At 38.8% G+C, this 22,960-nt stretch overlaps 1 protein-coding gene across 1 annotated transcript in view; it reads right to left on the bottom strand.

The window, feature by feature from the left end:
- Positions 1-22,960, bottom strand: part of LOC124159760 (calmodulin-binding transcription activator 1) — a 1,175,022-nt gene that overhangs the window by 954,508 nt on the left and 197,554 nt on the right. Inside the window, exon 2 of the mRNA XM_046535673.1 lies at positions 17,391-17,783. Coding sequence (XP_046391629.1) covers positions 17,391-17,783 — 393 coding nt within the window. The remainder of the gene's footprint in view (positions 1-17,390; positions 17,784-22,960) is intronic.

Genomic DNA, 22,960 nt, shown 5'->3' with positions numbered 1-22,960 from the left:
CAAACAAGAGTTTTGGCACAAGACTAACCATATCACATCCAAATCACGATGCAATGAAAAAAATCAATACTGACCCCTTTTGAACGTAGTTGTAAAGGAAGAATATAAAAGGATAGAAACAGAGGGTTGAGTTTTGAAGGCATTAGATCAACGGAAAAGGGTTTGAGGGACGAAAGGCAGAAGAAAGAAAGGAAAACAGTGAATTAGTTCAACAGATTCAGGCTTAAATTGGTGGAAGTTAGACATATTTAAGTAAATGAAAGATCGTAGCACTTTTCCACAAGAATTTTTAATGCGTACAACGCGTTTCGGCTCACTGAGCCATCATCTGGTACAAGAACCCACGTTGGAGGGAGGGTTCTAGTCATAACTGTAAAAATGACGACACGTGGGGATTGCTATGGTTCTTCCCCACCTGTCGTCATTTTACAGTTATGACTAGAACCCTCCCTCCAACGTGGGTTCTCCACATCCCGTAGTTGTATCTTTCCCCATTGTCTCTACTCTGTATACCCGTTGCCACCCCCCCCCCCCCATCCTCAAAGATGTCAAATCCTCTCCTTTCTCAAGGGTATAAAAGGGATCTTCACATGTGTTCAAGTGTCTTGTACTAGATAATGGCTCAGTGAGCCGAAATGCGTTGTACGCATTAAAAATTCTTGTGGAAAAGTGCTACGATCTTTCATTTACTTAAAAAAAGAAAACAGTGAACGAAATCATTAGACCACTAGAACTATAATCCTTAAGCCTCTCGTGATTAGTGGATACTTTGCAAGAGAAACTGAATTTTTCAGCCCTCGACTCATTCTCGAGGACTATATATCGATGGCGATCAGTAACAAATTTTTTACTTTTTAGTGCGATACGAATAAATTTTCACGAAATCGTCCTTCAATTTTTTAAAATTAGAGTATCAAAATTTTTTTATTATTTATAAATTAATTAAAAATGTAACGAAGATGAGTATGCACCTACCATGGTACCAAATAAGGCTGCCTAACAGATTTATAACAGCAGGTATATGGTCGAAAACGATTGAATTAAAATATTTAAAATTATTTGTTGGATACGAAATACATCTAATGGGTACAGAAAATAATTTTCTATGAACTGTAGAAAGCACAAGGAAATGTCAAGTAGAAAAAATAACGAATAAGAACTTATCCTCAGTGCTTCGAAAATATTCCGGCAGAAGGTCACTACACTGGTGATGTAACTACAGGATCCACGAGACCAGTCGCAGAAAGGAGAGAAAACAGTTCCACTCGAGCATAGAGTTTATATAAATATTTATGCCCTCACGACTCATGAAAAAACACACGAAATTCGCGTCACGAGAATTAAGTTTTAAAATATTTTCCTAAAACATTCCCAGGAGATTAGGCGCTCTCGTTTGAGCACATATTTGAGCTTCCACACTGGCGAGCAATTATGCACCGTTGAGCCTCGGTGGCGACTCTTTTTATCGATTCGCCAAACAAAACGGGGTCACTAATAAATTTCAGCGAGACAAGAGGTCACTAGAACACACACATGTACACACGTCCAAGAGGACACCACTCTATGAAGACACCAAAATAATGCACGGACGAAAAATTTACGTGCCGAGTCCCGGAGTGGCCTTGGATTGAGGGGGGGGGGTTGAGAAGGGGGCGTGAAGGATGGGCTCTGTTGGATGGGAGGAAAAGCGAAAGATTGGGGCTGAAAGATAAAAAGGGTTGGTACAAAGAGGCAAAGAAGCGACACGAAAAATAAAAAGCAAAGAAATCTTCATGCGCGAAGCCATGGGGTCGCTCTGCATTAAAAGGGACGGCCAAAGAGGGACCGCTGTGAAGGTGGAACAATGGTGTGGTGGCACCCATTGAGAGTAAAGGCCCTTTTCATCCCCTCCGCCTGAGCCACGAAAATGCATTGTCGCCACCGCAATAATTAAGCTCCGTAGAAAACAACAACTCATATCCCGAGAAACGTTGACTCTCACTCAGGTGAGCCGAGAAAAGGCTGAAAATAATGCTGAAGTGGGAAGTGAAAAATGTGTGGTAGAGGTGGAAGGATTTTCATTAACTCTCACCCATTCTCAGGGACTTCCGAGGCTCCAACACCAAATATGCCTTTCGTGGGTTTCCGTCAATGATCTCTCTCTTCTCATCACGCTTCTAAATTCTAGAGCATCTCCAAAGGATTCACCAAGGAAAGGAGGGGAATAACATGCATCCCTAGACGGAGTTGGCTTCTCCAAGCCTACTAGACTCCCTCCTTTTCTACTAGAGCAAATTTTAGTCATCTTTCGGGATTAAGATGTTAAAAAGCAGCATTTGGTGGGATTCAGGGAAATATTGAGGAGAAACAAGCAGGATTTATTTGGACGGCTCAGAGCTTAACTGCTTGAATTTTTTTCGGAATGAAAAGGAAGAGAAAACGCAAGGGCAAAGATACCAACACTGTGACTACCTCTGTTATGTGGATGAAACTATCATTACTATTAGGAATGAATAAGTGAATAGGAAAAAAACAATGTTAACAAATGTCATGTTAACAAATTTTTCAAACGAGAATTTTACAAATTAAATGGGAAAAAATATTTCAAATAATAATTATTAGCATCGCAATGGAGAAGAATCATGAGATAGAGGCAAAGGGAATTTTTGAGTTTTGATTGGAAAATCATAGCATCAAAAAATTATCAACACTGATACTTGAAAAATTTATGAAGCAATAAATAGCTCACAGTTCTAGACAAATTAACATTCATACGTATCCCTATAGAGAAAGAATTTCCTTGCCAGATTTAGTAATGCTATCGTGGTAATTAATTTCCAAAAACAACACAGTTAAAGGATAATTAAGACATGTAAGTGCGTTCGTGGCACGAAAATAAAAGCATAACAAATAAGGCTCATGTATCAATGTTTACGCTATCATTACTGTCAAATTCAGTGATATTCCGAAAGAGAAAATTTTAAATGTTTCGTAGTTGCAGTTCACCACGAAAACACTAAGTAAATTTTCATCGAGAAGAAAATTTCCTTTTATGAGAATTAATTTTATTTATACGTAATTACGTTTTCTTAACCTGCTTTTCTAACCCATGTTTACATCAAAACTTGACATGAGACCGTGTTTGCGGTCGTAATAAAAATACTTTCATACCTCTAACACAAATGACACTATTCCACAGAAAATCATCATTTTGAAATAAGTCCGTGTTTACAATTTTGATACACATAAAAAGCCCCCAAAGGAAAACAAAATGCTAGAAAGTGTCTTATAAGAGTATAAAGATGCAAAATAAAGATCATTATAATTTATCACTCCCAACATTTCCCTTCAGCCTTGCATGATGAATTAATCAGGAGAACTCCCATTCAGTATATTTTTCGAATACTTGATCTCATTATCACCCACGGCCACGATTTAAAGCGACTATTGTTCGGTCTTCTGTGTCGTTCACCCCGTCTCTAATTGAAAGCGACGAATGAGTCAACCGCAAGAGATCCCGTCCAGGCGATATTAATTAAAGCCTTTCCGCATCATTTCTCCCCTACCCTGATTATGAAGTGACTCGCAGCCTCTTCCAATTCTATGAGCACGGACCTAGTTCCAGCTGACTCGCGCGCGGCGGCCTAACTAGGCGATAAATGGCATTCCCGTTGACACTTGCCAAGGACGAGGATTCAATGCCATGAAACACGACCTCCTGCCTCCGGATCGCTGCGTGCGCCCACGAACGACAAATTGGCGCGCCACTAAAATTCACAAAGCGCAGCAAGTAAAGCCATCGAGTTTCTGTCCAGGATCACACTCCAACGACGCCATAAATCCAACTGATGCTGCACTTTTTGCACAACGCTTGACGGCTGCGTCCAACTGCAGGCAGTGTGATATAATGTTTAGAAAACTTCCATACCAATCGGGGCACTGGAGATAAAAATTTATACTGAAAAGAAGAAAGTTATTTTATTCACACTGCCATACATTTTATTACAAACCCAGCCTAATTCTAGGTTTTTAAACTAGCTTACTCAACACTTTTGTTTAATTTTTTGCTGTTAATTTTAAACAATTTGCAGTTAACCCAGAAGGTATCATCTTACCCAACCCAAGAGAGTAACATGATATCGTAGGGCATCCAGAAATCGGTCGGATTGGATTAAAATAGTACGAAATAACAGTCTCAGCTTATTAATATGCTACCACTATTTCTCATGGAATCGTCTAATCAAAATTAAATAAGTGAATAAAAGAGAAAGAAAATATAAAGGTTCTTGTGTAAATTACTAGCTACAGTATCCGGGTATTAAAAAAGGTGCAGCGAAGTGTCCCTGGGAATGGAACCCTTTTACCCTGAATGTGTAGAATTCAAAACGACCATGGGATAGTCCGCAGGGATCACAGCCTACATTAGCTTCCGAGTTGAGAAAATGAAAGATTCAGAAATTAGGAAAACTTGATATCTTCTACTGAAATTTAGCAAAAAATATAACTAGAATGATAGAATAATTAGCAACATATTTGTATTTTCCACTGGTCAAATTCTTAAACGTCACATGAGGATGTTTTATTCTATGAAGTAAGCATATACGGTCAAACAATTTTCGGCTCCATTTGTGATAAAGAATCAGTTATATACCAAAAAGTTCTTTAATGAGAATTATGCGATCTTAGAAGGAGCCTTTTTATTTCAAAGTAATAAAATATGTGACAATTAAAGAGCAGCTTAGCGAGCCTCCACAGCATGTTAAAAATGAACTTGTTTCAAAGAGATGGAGGCGCATATAGTGAATACAGTAGCTCGTGAATCCTAAAATGAAGAAAATAGCGAAAAGAATGCGATACCTATCGAGGATGAAATCTTATTTAACTTAATCACAGTCATCCACTTTACGCTAGCAATCCAATACTATGACTAGCTAAAGCAAAACAAATGGCAATGTTTGCTCGCTTCCTACATGAACCGAAACTGCCCACCCCCAAACTATCAACGTATTTACTAATAATTGCCTAACAATAAGTAACTAACACACGGCACATTGACTTGAATAGGCAATAGTCAGTTATTCCTTCTCCAGGAATTAATCGTTATGCGCACTTACGACGATCAATAGGTTCAAGAAAAAATAAATTAGTAAAGGATAAATCATAGAAGTAGCCGAATTGTTTTTAATTAAATTAAGGACGTAGTCATCGTTTTATATACAAAAAAACAAGGGCGGATCCAGGATTTTTTTCTGGGGGTATAACGGCCTGATAGGCAAACGGTCTTCTGATATTTGAGATTAAAAACAAGATACAACAATTACTGAACGAAATTTTCTTTGTATTTTAATGTGAAAGTTATTAATATGAAATTAAATTATTGAGAATTCGTAACATACAAAACAAAACGGGCGTCAAGATAACCGTATCAAAAATAAATATCGTCTATTTTGTAACCGTCAGGGGGGACACGTACCCCCGTGCTCCACCTAAATTCGCCTCTGAAGAAAAATTAACTACTCACAGAAAGAGAATTTAAAAAAGCAGCATTAGCCTCAAACTAGCTATGACGTACAGAGTTGGGGATACAAAATCCATTATTTTACACACGTGGAAAATAACTGCCATAATTTCAATACACTCCTTAGCATAAAAACGTAATATAAGTATAAGCCTGTGCTTTATGAGCATAAAATATTCTTAAAATCGCGTTTTCTTGACCCATACTCTCCCATGATAGGGTTTCTGCATTGTTAATATCATCTGTTTCACTAAATAACTCAACAACTGAAACAACTTTTCGAAAAATAAAGTTTCAAAATTAAAAACATAATTGGTAGGAATAATTTTTATTCAAAAAAATCCTTTTATTCCCGAAATCAATGGTTCACAAAAATATTTGGAACTAAAAACTCCTTGGAAAGAGATTAAATTAAATATAGTAAGTTGCTGAGATCTACGTAAGAAGAAAGAAAAAATAGCCAACTGTCATAATATTTTTGAGTCAGTAACTTAGAATTACAAATGCGATACCAAAGCATTTCAAGAGGAGTTACTATGAAACAACTACGTCTTCTCGGAATCTTGTCGCCTATGGGCCTAAAAGACGGTGCAAAAATATCACATATCGTCAGAAAATGGCACAAGATGCGTACTTTTCAGCATTGAAGTCTGTCGTGGCTTCGTAATATAATGATTATAAAATTTTAATGAATGGGAATTCACTTCCATGTGTTTATTGCATAGTATTTTGTATTGTAAATTCGTAGACTTGCATGATAAATACCTAAATTAAAAACCCGAAAAGTTCTTATTATGCTGCTGCTATAAAAACACATTTTTCTATCATTTTTAACATACATGTGCCTAATAGTGAAGCAACTAATCAGAAATTTTCACTCCGTATGGTATGTGTGAAACTATAATGCTAATAATAACGCTATGAATATTCTTCAACTTGAACTGAAAAAAACTAATATTGTACTTCATAATTCCAGAATATTACAATTAAGGACCTCACTGATTTAAAAAAAATTATGGTATGATTCTAATAGCCCCTTTTATTCATATTTTTCACCGAAAAAAGAATTTTCCACGCAAAAGTAAACGATGGTCAGCAAATGCTCAAAATAACACAAGAGGCAGGTAAATGTTGAATGCTGCTATAGTAGAGGATGGAAGAAAAAAATTTATCGAAACGGAGAAGTGAACGAAGATATATCGTAGCAGGGGATATAAAATAAGGGGTGGGGGAAGTGAAGGGGAAGGGTTGGGGGAGGGGCGGAATGAAAGTGCACCACGCCTTTGGATCGTGATGAATCATTAATTGAATAACCCTTTTTCCATATGACATTTTGGGCTTGCGCTAAAATAATTGGGGCCCGCAATTAGAGATGGGTCAGCCTGGAAATTACCGACGTAATTTTCACGGAAATTCAGAGGTGATTCCCGTTAATTACCGAAGTGATTTACGTAATTTACTACCACGGCCGAAAATGTTTACTTAAGGTCATTAAATTGAAGGCCTTTTCTCTGATAACTTGAACTCGTACTAGGCTGAGTAAGCTTACTAATTTCGGACATACTTCAGGAGTCGTAAAACTTAATTTAAAATATATATATGACACAGCTTGGTAAAATGTAGTAGGAGGTACCAGTCCATGTACCTAAATATGATAATCTAATACGTGACACCACACCTGAAATGAATTCGTAATCCTTTGCACGTGCTATAGAAAAGTAAGCAGCTAAAATTTTCAGATGGAAATAATGGATTACAGTTTCAACAAATAATTTTAATGCACTGTCAACTTTCGTCCTAAAAGAACGATTCAATTCAATTAAATTACTGCTTGATCCGAATGACGTTAACATTTGATGCCTATACAGTAAAGAAATAAGCTGGGCATAAACATGGGTAAGTAAAGTATGTTATCTATAGGGTGATTGTAACATACAGTTAACTTTAATAGGGCTATTTTCTCATCACCTGCAGTAGAGGATAACCCAAGCCTGCATTTCATCTAACGAAAAACACACAATACGTTTTCAATACCAAACGGAAAATACAGATACACCTCTATAGATTTCATTAATTAAACTACTGTAGTAATTTCGTCCAAAAAGCTATCCTAGGATACGGAAATTCTTCAATGAATGATACCAATGAGCCAATCAAAGTTGTATCGGGGTTTTCATGATGATTGGCCCCGATTTTTTCCGCAGCAATCGTAATGACATATGCAAAACTCAAAAATCAGTGCAGAGACAATATCATTCCACCCAAGATTACAACGATCATTAACTTCACTATCATACGTTTTCTGAAGGGAAAGGTTTGTCGAATCAACGGATTTTCCACCATCTTCACTGAAAATTGGAAAATAAGTAAACAACGACCAATTTATATTCTTATTAAAAAAGCAAGACAAAACTATGAAATGAAACAACTTTGCTAATCGCATAATTGTGCCAGGCTCCTCATTTGCATTCGTGTATGGATACATAAAATAATATCAATTAACATTACACGAACGAATGATGCCACTATACGTTGACCATTGAAGCCATCAAATACAGGAAATAATGGTACTAATAATAGTGTAAACGTGCATTAAAGTGTGGTTAAACAAACAAAATGTGATGACTCATGAGAACTAAAACTCAAATGAGACTTCTAAAAAGAGTGAGAAAACCGAAACAAAATAGAGTGCCATTAAATTGTTCCAAATTACCATTCATTTAATAAGAGAAATAAATATCAAATGTAGGATGAAAGAAATTTCATTTTTCCAAATACGTTCAAATTTTGACAAAAAGCTAAGTTCAGCGTTGGCTCTGAAAAGAAAATTTATGACAATTTACAAAGAATATGCGTCACCTACTGATCGGACTCCTTGTATGGTTGATTTAGATGACAAAAAGAAATTAGGTGCCCAAAGAAGAATCAAATATGGGAGGTTTTAAAATATATGGCACAATCATCTGCATAAAATCCTAATTTAAAGAGGACAAAGGGGAGAAACAAAATTTGTAATGTATAACCTTACAGATAAGAAGGAGATAATTACAGGGAAAGGTCAACACCGTATTTCAGAAGTCCATTTGGAGGACTCTTAAATTTCTAGTTTAAATGAATAGCCGGCGATTGGGAAAGTAAAAAAAAAGACTAATGAAATATTAGGTACAAGCCAATTAAACTTCCAGGAATAAATCAAACGAATATTAAAATTCATGAGAAATTTCTATCACGATTGAATGGACTAAACGGAATTCCCTTGGGAAAATTTACAATCACCGTACAAAGTCATTTTAATGGAGTTTATATTTACAGCCAACAAATCTAATAACAGTATACGGTGAAATTTTCAAGCTATCTTTTATCGAGTTACGTAATTTATATTGGATTTGCGTATTTTAATAAGCAATAAAATATTGCAAGCTTTCCCGCCTTTCTTTCTCCTTCAGCCTTCTGACCTTCAGAGTTATTTCCGTCGAGCAGATATTAATTTTTACACTTACCATTCTAGGATAAAATTGTTATTCCCAAATAGACTCAAATACGAAATATATTTCGAGACAAAATTCCATTCTTCTCTGGAATAAATATCACTTAAGAAAGCACTGACTAACAGGAAGTCGAATGGATAACGACAGCTGAATAATGACTACCGTGAACAACTTCATAAATTCAGAGAAATCTCGAGAGAATAGGTTCTCTCTGGAATTCTGAGCACGCAGGTTATTATAGTTGTTAGCAGATCATTAAATCATATTCCGTAGGAGCACGATAAAGTACCATCGCCATGCCAGCTCATAAACTGACCTTAAAGTTTGGTAATCCCCCGAGGAGTCGACTGCCACAGTGTATAGCTGAGCTGGGTTTTCTCGTGCGAACATCCTGTAATAATTTTCCCCTTGGGACAGTCCATTTCAACACACTGCAGTACAAGGCATTCAATGCTCTTTGCAATGAATAAACCTCACGTGCTCACGACAGAGTGTTTTTGTCAGGATTGGGACGCCGAATGAGACGATTACATAGGCCTTCGTAAAGCAGCTTAGCCGTAAAGCGCAACACTAACGGACGATTCTTCACTTAAATTGAGTTATATATATATCAATGCGAAAGGAGAAAGCCACATCAAGCAGACATGAGCTGCGATCAATTTGAAAACCAATAGCGATTATTTCAAAATATCTATCACTGAGCAAGGGTGCTGATGGCATACGTTGTAAAAAAGACAAGTGTCAAGAAAACAGACGCTTCATGTAAAAGTAATGCGTTCCCCCTATCATTAGTTGCAACAATTCTTCTATTCTGAATAGTATTCCACCGAAAGTGTAACGGGCTTCGATAGCATACAAGGCCATAGCAACCGAGCATAGCATTTCAAAGTGGTGGTACCCTTTTTGGGAGATAAAGTCTTCATTGAACCCCCTCCGAATCAAACACCCCCGAAATTTATACCCTCTCCAGTGATCCACCACCTCCCCGAAAATTTTCCCGCCTACGACCTTGATCACATTTGGCAAAAAATGAGAGAGAGGAAAAAAATGGGTGGGTTGGAAATTGGTTTGGGTTTGGTCCTATCCATCACGGCACCAATCGGCAGCCGATTCGCCCTTCGCCGCCGCTCACTTATTACAAATGCCCGCTCAGCGCCCCCTCGAGTGCAACAAGAAGATTCGTCAGCGGCAACGCTGCCGCGGCTGTTTCGCATAATTGCCACTGGGGACGCTGAATGTCAATTCCGGCGAAACCTCGACAATCGTTAAAATCGTTGAGAGAGTAATGTGAGCGCGAGGCAATCGCTGAATTTTTCGAGAGCGCGCGCCAACTACGCAGATACCGCGCACGTATCAATCATTCGAGAACCGCCCGACCTCGTACTTATTCCGCGTGCTGCATTCGATGAGCCATTTCTGTTTTTTTTTTCAAAATTGAACTCTTACTCGAAAGCAAACCATCGATCACCATAAAAACTTATTGGTCCGTAACCATGATAAAAATGGTCACAAAACTGCCAAATTTGGAGCAAGCACAATTTACATGTTCCAGTTTTTGTTAATCCAATACATGTGACGTAATTTACACATGCGCAGTGATTTAGGGGACAAAATTGCGCGAACTTTGTTGGAATCTGTGAATGTTAAAGCATGCAAGCCTAGGTAGTAATTTAACGGACGAGATTATGCAAACTTCGTTAAAATTTTTCAAAGTTGGGCATGAAAACTTTAAACGAATGATATCTATGGCTGTACCAAAGTAAAAGCTATTGAATAACCACAATATGACAACACCACAAGACAATAGGCATAGGTGCATAAAATAAGAGCCAATCCAACGCTAAAGCTTTGCATTAAAAATTAATTTGTGCATAAAGGCGAATGTCCAAGGATAGAATTCTCATTAAAGATCACGTTTGATTGAATAGGTTGAATAGGAAAAAATTTTCTACTAGAAGAATGCCATAATCCAATAAAAGCCATAATGGAGTCAGAAACTGCAAGATACCGACGACAGAGAGGTGATAAATTACAACCTTACCAAAAGTCAGTAACCACCTAGAAGTTAAGTCATGAAACTCTAATAGAAGTATGATTTTCGGTGTAAAATAACCACAATATGACAACACCACAAGACAATAGGCATAGGTGCATAAAATAAGAGCCAATCCAACGCTAAAGCTTTGCATTAAAAATTAATTTGTGCATAAAGGCGAATGTCCAAGGATAGAATTCTCATTAAAGATCACGTTTGATTGAATAGGTTGAATAGGAAAAAATTTTCTACTAGAAGAATGCCATAATCCAATAAAAGCCATAATGGAGTCAGAAACTGCAAGATACCGACGACAGAGAGGTGATAAATTACAACCTTACCAAAAGTCAGTAACCACCTAGAAGTTAAGTCATGAAACTCTAATAGAAGTATGATTTTCGGTGTAAAATCTATCTTTGACTACTTAACGTAAGCCTGAGAATTTCCAACAAACTTGCTTAAGTCTAATTTAATAGAATATTAGCAAACTAAAATAAGACGTGCATGGTAAACTTTAAAGACAAAAAAATATACAACATGAAACATATCATATCAAAATATCATTCATGTGAATTTTATGGAAAACTGAACGGAAAAACTGAAATTTTATGAAAACTGAATTTTCATAGCTAAATCTGGCCACTAACTTTCCTTATTAGCTCGGTACTTGAGCTGAATAGCGGTAACAATTCAAGTCAAATGTCAAGGAGCAACAAAAAGATACCATTCATCCCTGAGAAATAACTTTCATGAATTAATGAAATTTCTTTGGTAACTGCCATTGAAATACGCATGGATTCATTCCCTTCGACCTTTCCCATTGATATCGAACAACGAACACAATAAGTCACGCCTTTATTTCCCGAAAGCCAGGCGTATCATTAAAAGAGAGCTCCTTGGTCGCGGAGGCCCATTGAAAAGAGCCGGACTACAATGCCTTAAAATTGTAAATGGGCTTAAAATATCTGAAGGAGAGTCGGGGAGGTGCACCCTACCCCTCTGGCGAAGTGAAAAGCTTCTTGGCCGGGATGTATAACACCCTCTTGAGTCGCGAAAAATCCGTTCCTCTCCTGTCGTTATTCAGTTCAAGGAGCTGTCGCATTAGTTTAACCGGCTAAGTTCTCTGGAGAAGTCTACCAGGCAGAGTGGCGGTCCCGAGAGGCCGTGGAAGGAAACAATCAGGTTAATTGCGAGGGAAATTACTCATTCCTCCGAGGAAAGTGGGATAAAAACAATAGAAGGCGGAATGCGAGTGGAAAAGGGAGAATTCCTCACTCGCCAAATCTTTAATTGTTTGGCTCAAACTCGGAATAAAATCTCTTACGGAGTCCGACGGAGTGAAAACTGTTGCAGTGCGAAAATCATGCAAGCTTTATACAAATTGCTTCATTACCCAGCTTTCAACGACTGTTTTTCTCGGCGAGTTGAGAATCTGAGCTTGTACTTCGGAGACATGGATTTAAACTAAGTATCACCGCTCCTTACGAAGATTCCTTTTTTTTTCTACTAACAACACAGGTATTGTGGTAACTATCCATATCACTATCTAAAAGTTCAGTAATTTGCCAAATTCTAGTTAACACTGAATCAACTGCATCTTTATCGCATTTCCATTTATAATTTAAAGCATTTATTAGCGGTAAGGTTTCACAAAATTCATATTCCTTAAAAAATGAGTACTAGGATTAGTAAATTATCAAATGCTAAATATAATTGGCAATGCAATTAAAAGCGATTGGAATGGTTCTTTAAGCCTTGAGCTTAGACTTTGAAATTAGTTAAAAACGAGTGGTCAACGATAACTAAGAGCAGATATATAAGGAATAATGAGATTAAAGGAACATTACCATGGAAAACAAAAAGCAAAAAAGTAACAATTTATAGTATTATTATAGGGTTTATAAGTTAAAAAAATCATGCATAAGCAAATTTTTATCAAAACCCGAGGATATTAGGGGTCATTTGTAAAATGAATTGATATTTGTAACTCATATTATACATAGTGCTCACCAATCTTTCGCATCGGTAATGCTCTTTTCACCCATATATCTCACAAAACATCTTCAATTCCGAATTTTATCAACTCCTTCAAAATACCTGAGCACTTTTTACTCTTTGCTGTAATCATAAAACGTAGCACTTGTTTTCCGATGCACTTAATTTACAATAAATATTTTCAATACAAATGCAATTATCTCAACATTCCTGCTGTCACTTTTATAAATCACCAAATTCAAAGAAACGAGATTTTAAATGGTTCGTACACTGAAAAATGTAAAATTTACAAATGAAATTGAGCCCCATGTTTGCCATGCATTTCCTTTGGGTAGGAATTTTCAAGCAATTCGTGATTCGCGCATCAAGCTACATGAAAATACCCAAATAACAATTTAAAGCTGTGTATTACGCCCAATGAGCCCTCTAAAAGTCAGAATAGGTTCCATGTATTGACTCAAGGAAATTAAGATTTTTATATCATAACCTTGAAGTTTATTTGTTTTGTGACACAAAAGCACACTAAAAATTATAGAGAGTAGATCGAAAGCTGTTTTTATTTACCATGCATAATGCTCAGTAAATACAAATAAAGTTTAGCCGCCGCTCTCGTTTTCGATGAAGAACGAATACATTTACATCTAAATCTACAACATTGACTCCCTTTCCGAGGATGCACGATGTTGGTGTTTCCCATACAGGGTCACCACATTCCCTCACGTAAGGGACGCCCCTCCAAACTTTCTTCACCAGCTCACCTCAATTTTAGTCCAGCCAATTCCATGCGCCACGTGAGTTCTTCCTTTTAAGCCTCTATTTCAAGAAGTCATTAATACCAAACTTTTGCGCATCGCATTTATTAAAGTCCTTCGAAACAGCCAAGCACGAACGGCCTGTCCCGTGAACTTGCGAAACGGAGAAATGGAGAGGGTGGGAGGAAAAGAATTCATAGGGATTTATCTAACTGAAAAGGAGTGCATTAACTCACAAAGGCTTATTACCAAAATAGAACGCGAAGTAATGACAGCGCAAAAAGGCTCGGATGTAAATCTCGCCACCTCCACGTGGGCCTGGAACTGCGCCGTGACCCGTTCCGTATTGCTAATTTCAGTCCGAACAGGCCCATGAAAAATCAAACATGCCACGGAACGACTATGCAAGGGTCGCAGTAAATTGGAGAAATATTAAATCAACACCTCCCCCGTCCCCATCAGGCATTCTATATATCGCCCAATCATAAATCTCAGGAAGAAAAATGAGCCGTTTCGCCAACTCAATTACTAAACTTGGTACGATTTTTGTGACTTATTGTGTGACTTGGTGTGATTTTGGTGAATTATTTTACTCCTTGTTTGGAACATATCTGATGTCGCTCATGCATTTTCATAGCCTAGTTTTCTAACATAAATTCACAATGACGCCCATCTGTATGCATTCTCTTTAATTCGAGGGAAAATGGCAATGCTTGTTCATTTTTATGAATCTAACCGTATTAGACATGAAAGGGTCAAGTTTCATGTTTTCATATGAGAACACGGAATATCGGCGCTGATCAAGAAACTGGGAATGAATTATTTAAGCATATAATTAGTTCATGACGGATGTTCCGCTGAAAATTGTTATATACATTAGAAGTAGTGATTTCATAAACATCATTAATTTATTAATATCAAATTTAAAACCGTAAGACCATGACGGATCCGACATTAATTTATGACATATTATCCGATGAAAATTATTCCTCATTCAAAAATTGTACTGTAAACACATTCCATAAACATAATTCATTTCTTAATATCAAATTAATAATCCTGAGAACATCGTTCACTAGGTTACCACCCATTAAACGCATATAAATATTTATCAAGTTTTCGATCTCCAATGACAGATGACGCGATTAAGGTGAATGGCCGAATCAGGAAATACTCAACACTTAAGTCGCCACGGCCAAAGATGTCCGATGATAGCTTCTAAAGGGTAATGGCGGGGTGGGACCTTGCGAACCCTAGGGCCTATAGCTATTTACTACCTCATCCACCTGCCGACCCTGGCAACGTTGTCACATACGGTCGCATACCTTTCCTCTCTAGTCTCGAAATAAGTTAGTAATTATACCTATCTTTGCTAAGACAAGATACATGGCAGCGATGCCCTTACTCCGTCGGGCTAGCTGTCTTCGGACTTCTGAGTTCGGCCGAGGCGACTGTATACAATTGCCTGATCCATCGAATATATTAGATCTTCCAAGTGAATTCCCATATTCGTCGCCAAAAAAAAAGAAATACACAATCTACTAATTTTCCACTGCATAAGTTAAACTGGGTATATGACTTATCTAGCGTCAGATTTTCTCAAGCTATAATTCAAACTAAACTAATTATCATAAACCATTTTCCTTCGGCAATTCCCAGAAACACTAATTTACAATCAAAAACCAAATTTTATATTGTTATCGGATTATCATTTCTTTGGAAAGACAATAACAATAACTCAAGAAGTTCACCTATACAATGCTCTACTTACATACCCGGAAAAGAGAAAGACATGTAGGCGGCGAGATAAAAGATAAGGAGTAAACATGCGCCAGATACACTGCCAATTAATGAATTTCGATTTGGCCGGTGGCATCACCACGTACGTGTTGAAGATGACGAAACTGATTGGATAGCACGATAGGCAACCACAAAATTTAAAATATATCTGCCTGCAATTTAAAATTTATCTCATTTCCTTCCCCAGGCCATATACCAGCCAGAGGTTTTTGATTTTGGCAATACAAAGACTGCACCTGGGGTTTAAACCGATACTCTTCACATCGAGACTTACGGATCACTGCATTAGGCAACTATATCCTCGTTTATAAACTAGCACATGTTGTATAAATTGTTTAAAGATAAAACAATCAATTCATCTTTATTATTCAGAAAATAAATGCGGACAACCAAACGATGCTGCTTCACAGAATGGCCCGCAAGTTAATACATGATGCGAGAATTTCATGGATAAAATATTATAATACTTGAGCGAGATTTTGTAAAGTCCAATAATTTTTCAATACTTCGACCGACCGAGATAAGGTTGGCAAAAACTTTACGAACGCCGAACGACGACGCTTACGTAGTCTCTAATAGCAGAGCACGTGGCGCTATTTCAGTTATTCATGGATCAAATCCTGGTTAAGTCCAATTATTTTTCTATTTAGAATTTTATGCAACTTACTATAATACTGGTGAAGGCACTAGTTGACGCACTGGGTTGTAATACCCACGGTAATGATGCCCCATTGCCCCTATGTCCATGCACTGACTTCGGCTGATACCCAAAGAACAATCTTTGGATCAGTCTTTCCCCTAGGATAACCTTCCATTTTTCTAATAACCAGGGGCGGTCTAGGGTGATCGGCGGCCCTCGACTGGGGATTATGATAGAGCCCGCCTTACCGGGGGATTCGGGAGTCCTTCCCCATAAATGCTAGGAAATTGCATGAGGGAAATGGATTTGACGCTATTCTGGAACATAAAACATAAGTTAATGAAAAATCTTAAAACTAAAACGCCTCTAAAAGAACCTTTTCGAATAACCCTTTCAATGGAGCATCAGCTTCTGTTTTTATTTTCTAAAACATTTACATTTTATATAATTTTTTATGCCGAGAGTGAGAGCATTGTTAAGCAACTAATGATAACGTAGAATTTTATAATAGCAAAATAAATATGGGTCAGGTAATCTGAATCTTTTTTTTATTAATTTCCTAAGCCCATAACAATAGACCCCCATTTCGGGGCCCTCGGCGATTGCCGACCAGCCGACCTGGCCAGACTACTTACAACAGTAAAACTAGTTTCACAAGAGGAAGCTCTCGGTGCCCTAATGACAGCGCGAGGACCTTCCAGCAATTCCCTTAAACCGAACTCCGTCATCGCGGTGTCGCCTCCTTCCCTTTTTCTTCCCTTCCCTCATTGCGGATACCCCAAAGTAGTTACTTCACAGAGTGGCCCGCAAGTTCACATATGAAATACTGTTAAAGTGACGGAAAAATAACAACGTTTCAATACTTTAAAGGGCGGAGATTTGGCCAGAATTTTCGTACCCAGAACGACGACACCTTTGTAGCCTCTAATGGTAAAGCAAGTGGCGCTACTTCAGGCATTCCAGGATCGAATCCCGATTGAAATTGAACAATTGTCAGCGAAACATCCGTCATGAATTAATTCTATGCTTAAATAATTTGTTCCCAGTTTTTTTTGTTTTGCGCTGATATTCCGTACTCTCATGCGAAAAAGCCTTTTGTCTTATGAGCCCAGCCCCAAGGGTGTTTCCCCGCGGGGTCCACCGAGGATCTCGATCTAATTACCCAAAATTCATTCGTACTCACCGTTCGGCTTCTCCTCGTCGCCCGCCTTGGCTTGAGCGGCCGTCTGTGCCTTGGGGCCGGTTGAAGATGACCCTCCCCCGCCGCTTCCTCCGGACGAGGCCGCCTGCTGCTGGCTGAGGGTGACGGCAGCCGTCGCCGCCGCTGTGGCCTTGGTGCCATCCGCCGCGGCCTTGGCGGCCTCCTCGGCGCCCGGTGGCCGCGGGGGCGGCCCGCCAGCGGAGGCAGTGATGGCCCGCGCCCCCGTCAGGGTGACGCCCTCGCCGGCCAGCGCGACAATTGTGCCGCCCTCCGCGGTGCGGATAGTGCCGCCACCGCGGTTGTTGTTCGAATCCGCAGACTCGACCCGTGAATTGTTATCCGTGCCGGCGGCCCTTTGCTGGTTGGAGCCGACACCTGCGATAAACGAGAGAAATGTGGTTAAACTTACTATGACTTAAATCAGGGATCGTAGGATCAACTACAAACAAGAAATCTGTTCAATTTTTACACTATTGGCAAACGTCGCAGCATTTGGCATTCAATAAATTGCTATGTTCAATCTGATGAGAAAATAGCCCCAAACGTCTTAAACAGGACAGATTTTCTCAGAAATTCCTCGTCTTCCAGACAGTTAATTTTCCTTGTGTTTTCCAGAGTGGCCACAAGGTGGATGTGCTCTTTATCACAAGTGTTTACAATCACTAAATATTTATTTAATTTATGCAGTTCAAAAATTTCTGATATGTACGTTTTTCGGATATGTACCTTTTATTACGTATCCTTATAAGGGCGACAGATTTTCTTTTCATGAGACTTCGATGTACGACGTGAAGTGATAGTTCGCAAAAAAAAGCGGAACGAAATATATTCGGCAGTACAAAAGTAGGAACAGCCCACCCTTTCGTCAGCAAGTGCTTTGAAAAAGAGTAAGCTAAGATTAGCGAGATAAAGAGCGAAGTTCGGCAAGGGTGAGCTCTACCCTCAAACATACAGACCAAACTTTGCACTGAACCCATGAATGAGTAATTATTATCATTGAATGAGATCTGGGCGAAATACTTAAAACAAGGTATGCAAATTTTTAAATATGACCCCTCTTTTACGAGTAAATCACGTAAATGACCACAAAGCAAGACATTTTTGAAACTTTGAAACTAGACTTTGCTGCGGGACTTGAAGTGAGGAATTCGTAAAAAAAAATCGTGGACCGGAAGAGACTCGGTAGTAAAAAAAAGGAGAAACGACAAGCGATTCCGTGGGCAAGAGAGGTTTGAACAAGAGGAGGCAAGGATTGGCAGGAGAGAGAGAGAAGTTTGAAAAAGTCATTTCGTTCGGGAGACAAAGCCCCCTTTCGGAATGATGAAGACGAGGGTAAGAAGAGGGTGTTTAAAGGAAGGGTTGGCGGGAGGGGTGCTGATAGTAGTAGGGCATGAGGAAAGGCCTGGATTGAGGGAGTGGGAGGGCGGGGATGGAATGGGCCGAGGCCGCCCCTGGTGTTTTCCTCTCGGACGAGCAAGAACGACGAAAATCTGCGGAAACTCAATATCGACGGAATTTTAACTTCAACCTCCGTCCGAGAACCGAACGGGCCAACTTCGTCTCGGCCTTCATCCATTTTTACGTCTTGAGCAAACACCATCCCTACGATTACCCCCGACCGTCTGCGACCTCAGCACCCCACTTTGAGGCTGAGGGAAGGGTTCTCCATAAAAACATGATGATGAACGGCCAATTGGGAGAAAAAATTACTCCGGGACAAAAAACACTAGTGCCATTCTCTTCAAGAGGTTCATCTACCTCCCTCCATCCCCTAGGGATTTACCTAATCTGGCGACTCATTATTTACCCAGTTGATATGATTTTCATAGTCACCTATTAAGAAAAGGAATAAGATGGAATACCTATCTATACGTGATTTTATATATTCAGTGTGCACCTTCAGTGCCAGTACTACGCTATTTATAAATGATTTTATGATGAAATAGAAATTAACTAAACCCTCAGGTATACCTAGTCTTTAGGCACCTAAAACTTTAGGCACTTATAAGTTAGAGTATTTGAAGAAATGCAGATTTAAAAACTCAACACATACTTATACCTAAATTTAAAACTCTATATTATGACTTTAGGACTCCTTTTCCTCAAATAACCAGAAAAATCAGATGTTTTCTCTTTCATGAGGCGAAATAAGGGAAAAACGTCTCCCATTCTTTTTGATATCCTTGAGGAGCACTTCTCAAACAGGAATTTAATGTTTAAAATTAAAACTTAAATGACTACACTACATATAACAAATGGCGAAAGTTTTAATGCCGCTACAATTAATTATATAATAAGCCCTATTTAACTGAAAAAAGGGGCACTAAAATACCTCAAAAAAAACTCTCAGTAAGGTAATCTATTGCTGACATTGTAGTCAGCACAACTCGAGTATATAGTCAATACCATAACTCAATCCCATTCCTTGATCCACAAAAATCAAATTATTAGTAACAAAAGGGATCCCTGAGACTTATTTTCTAGGATTACCACAATAACTGTAAAAATAAAAACTTTTTACATGCATCTAATTTAAATATTTTCTGATCTACTCGCAGCTAAAATGCATCAATGGATTGCCTTTCCGACTGATCTCCTCTGAACTATTAACCAACTGATCATCTTGATCAAACAAAGCCATTTTCTTTCCTCGCATATCGGAAGCTTACGAACCATCCATTATTTACACATTCAATCTACACGCTTCTAAACACCTAGATATATGCGCCATTAGATTCCAATTAGAATCTCCGAGGACGGCAGCCATGACAAATTAAGTGTCAATAATCCTCTCACTGTGTGAAACATTACCGTCAGGGGAGGCGACAGTTCCGCTCGCGCTCACCCTGGAAGAATGTCTCTTCTTGAGCGACCGCTACCTCAGTAAGCGAAGAGTGCCACCGCCGGTATGGGAAAAGGGGCGGGGAAGGGTTATTCCACACCGTGACTGAGAATGTGGGTTTTCGCAAGTGACGAGGAGGAAGTGAAGAGAAAGAGAAGGAGAAAAAAGGAAAAAGCGAGGGAAGAGGAGAAGGCAGTAAATATAGGAAATAAAAGGAAAAAAATAAATAGAACCTGCCGACCAAGTAGGTCGCCCCTTAATCATCTACGTCACGCCATTATGGCGTTCGGCGAAGTTTCCTATAGCCACCTCCCGGTTTCCACACCCTAGCACGTCCAGCTTCACCCACACCACCCGCGCCTCTGCCCCAACCGCTCCACCAACCGCTGAGGCGAGAGATTTCACCCCTCCCCTCCCTCTCCCACCCGCAGACCATGGGACAGCATATCCCAACACCACGGGGCGAGGTGATGGTGCCCAGAGGGCGAAAGTGGAGGCGCTAGGTGGTGGTGGACACGAGGTTGAGAGAACCCTTAAGAATGAAAGAGCTGCCAAGTGGGTAGGAATAAATCAGGGCGGGATACAAACCACCGCAACCCAACGGCGAACCTGCTGGGACGATGGCGAAGAGGGTTCGGAGAGTGTTTTCTTAAATATTCCTTTGCGACGGCTACAGGATAGAAGCTCGAGAATGCTTGAGAGTTTTTTCCCCCCTTTTTTCCGAGAGCACGGTCAGAATTAAGTCAGCGGAAGAACCGGAACACATGCTGGCGGCCATAAATAATTGTATTTTCCGGGGCAAATGAATTATTTATTAATTGAGCGGCAAGGAAATAGGGTTGGGCTTTTGAAATCATGCCTTAAGGTCCGGGATGCACTCATCCATGCATGGCGTGAGCTCCAAATGACGCTTGATTTTAGAACCCAGAACTATTGGTGACACTTTATTGGGAAAATAACAATCAATATCTTCAATATTCCTAAGAAACAAGGTAGGACACTTATAAGAAATTTCGTATAAATTTAAATGAAGTAGATTTCTAAATATCAATTATCAATCGAAAACATTTAACATGGGATATAACCCATTTAACCCAATGTTGCTTCTAAGTAACATCAAAAATGTTTACATTTCCAGCTCGCATGAAACATTTAAACCACATTTTCTTTTGTGCTGTAAAGGTTTGTGATGAAATGTGTAGCTGCCAAAATAACTAAGACTGAGTAGAAAGTTTACACTTTTCTTTAGAATGAGAAGTCTTGATATTTAATTTCTCCCAGAAGCAGCGCTGGGTTGGAAAGATTTAAATGTTTATCATAATATTTGAAGTTCCAACCTTGAAAGGGGTCGCAAATATATCAAGAGCTTTACAGTTAAGAAAAAAATTAGATTACATCACGCATTAAAATTGCAAACATGATCATAATTATAGTGAAAGATCGAAAATTTCCATGAGGTGTGAAATTCACCAATTTTACCAAATTTACCAATTGTTAAACTACAGGCATGTTAGAAAAAAGTTTAATAAATAATCACGGCAACTCTGAGCAGATAGTTAAAATTGATTGATAGCCTTTACATTGGATGAATGAGGCACTACGACGAGTTCATCAAAGTGAAAACTTGTGAGCAAGGATAGCGTGCAACATTAAGTACGAGTAAATGGAGGTAATCCTACGGGTCTAACGATGGCTTCTCTTTTATTCCGAAAACTTAAGTTCAGAGTCCCGTTTTGATACGGTGCGAAAACACAAATTAAAACTGATATCGCAAAAAGATATGGAATATTGGAGGCAGGAGGCTGGTTAGATGCTAAACCCAGATAATAAGAACAAAAACCGGAAGCAGTATCAAAAGTGACCAAACACGAAGGAGGTAAAATATCATTTCAAAGCTATGATCCATTTCTTAACCATATTAAGGTCTGTAGTATTAAAAATGACAAAATAAACCCACTCATGAATACTGACCCAATAATTTTAACCTTATCTCACGCCAACAATTATAAATGATCGCTTTTCGCTTCGCATGCTCACACATCTACCTTACGATAAATATCAAATTCATAAAGTGAAAACAAAGAAAAGCCATTAATTACCGTTTGGATAGCTGTAACTCTAAATATCTCCTAATTGGAAATATATCCTTCATTTTCTAAGACTCGATTACGAATATTTATACTCGAGAACGAAAAATTTTAATATTTAGTAGACACCAGACCTAACGCAGCCAAGATTAAGGATATTTGATTGCTCCGGATCGAAATTTGCTCGAAAGAAATGTGTCCACGGTGACTTTTCGAGTTTACATGAGATTTGGTAGTTATGGCATTGATCTTTTTAAAATAAAATTCCGCAATAAATTGGACGGAATGAGAAAATGCATGGTAGGTATCGTAATATGGGATCGTAATCGAGAGAAAACACGCGAGTCTAAGCAAAGCGAGAGAGGGGGAAAGTGCTCCCTCGGAGATTGCTTCCATCCTGATGTGGATGCTGATGAGTGATTATTCAATGAAGGGAGAAAATAGAACACATTTTGAGCGCTGAGAGGGCCAATAATTTGCCACAAGATAGACTTTCCTGTTTACTGTTCCCCTCCACGCGACTTCCCTCTTTTCCGACGACAGATCAAGCGAGAGCTAATATATACTGCTATCAAAGATCAAACATGCTTTATGAGGTCAACATGATCTTAAATGGGTTCTTC

Source organism: Ischnura elegans, chromosome 5 (genome assembly GCF_921293095.1).
Source record: "Ischnura elegans chromosome 5, ioIscEleg1.1, whole genome shotgun sequence".
In the NCBI taxonomy this organism is placed as follows: Eukaryota; Metazoa; Arthropoda; class Insecta; order Odonata; family Coenagrionidae; genus Ischnura; species Ischnura elegans.
The sequence above is the reverse complement of the archived record's forward strand: the minus strand, read 5'-3'. Positions and strand labels throughout refer to the sequence as shown.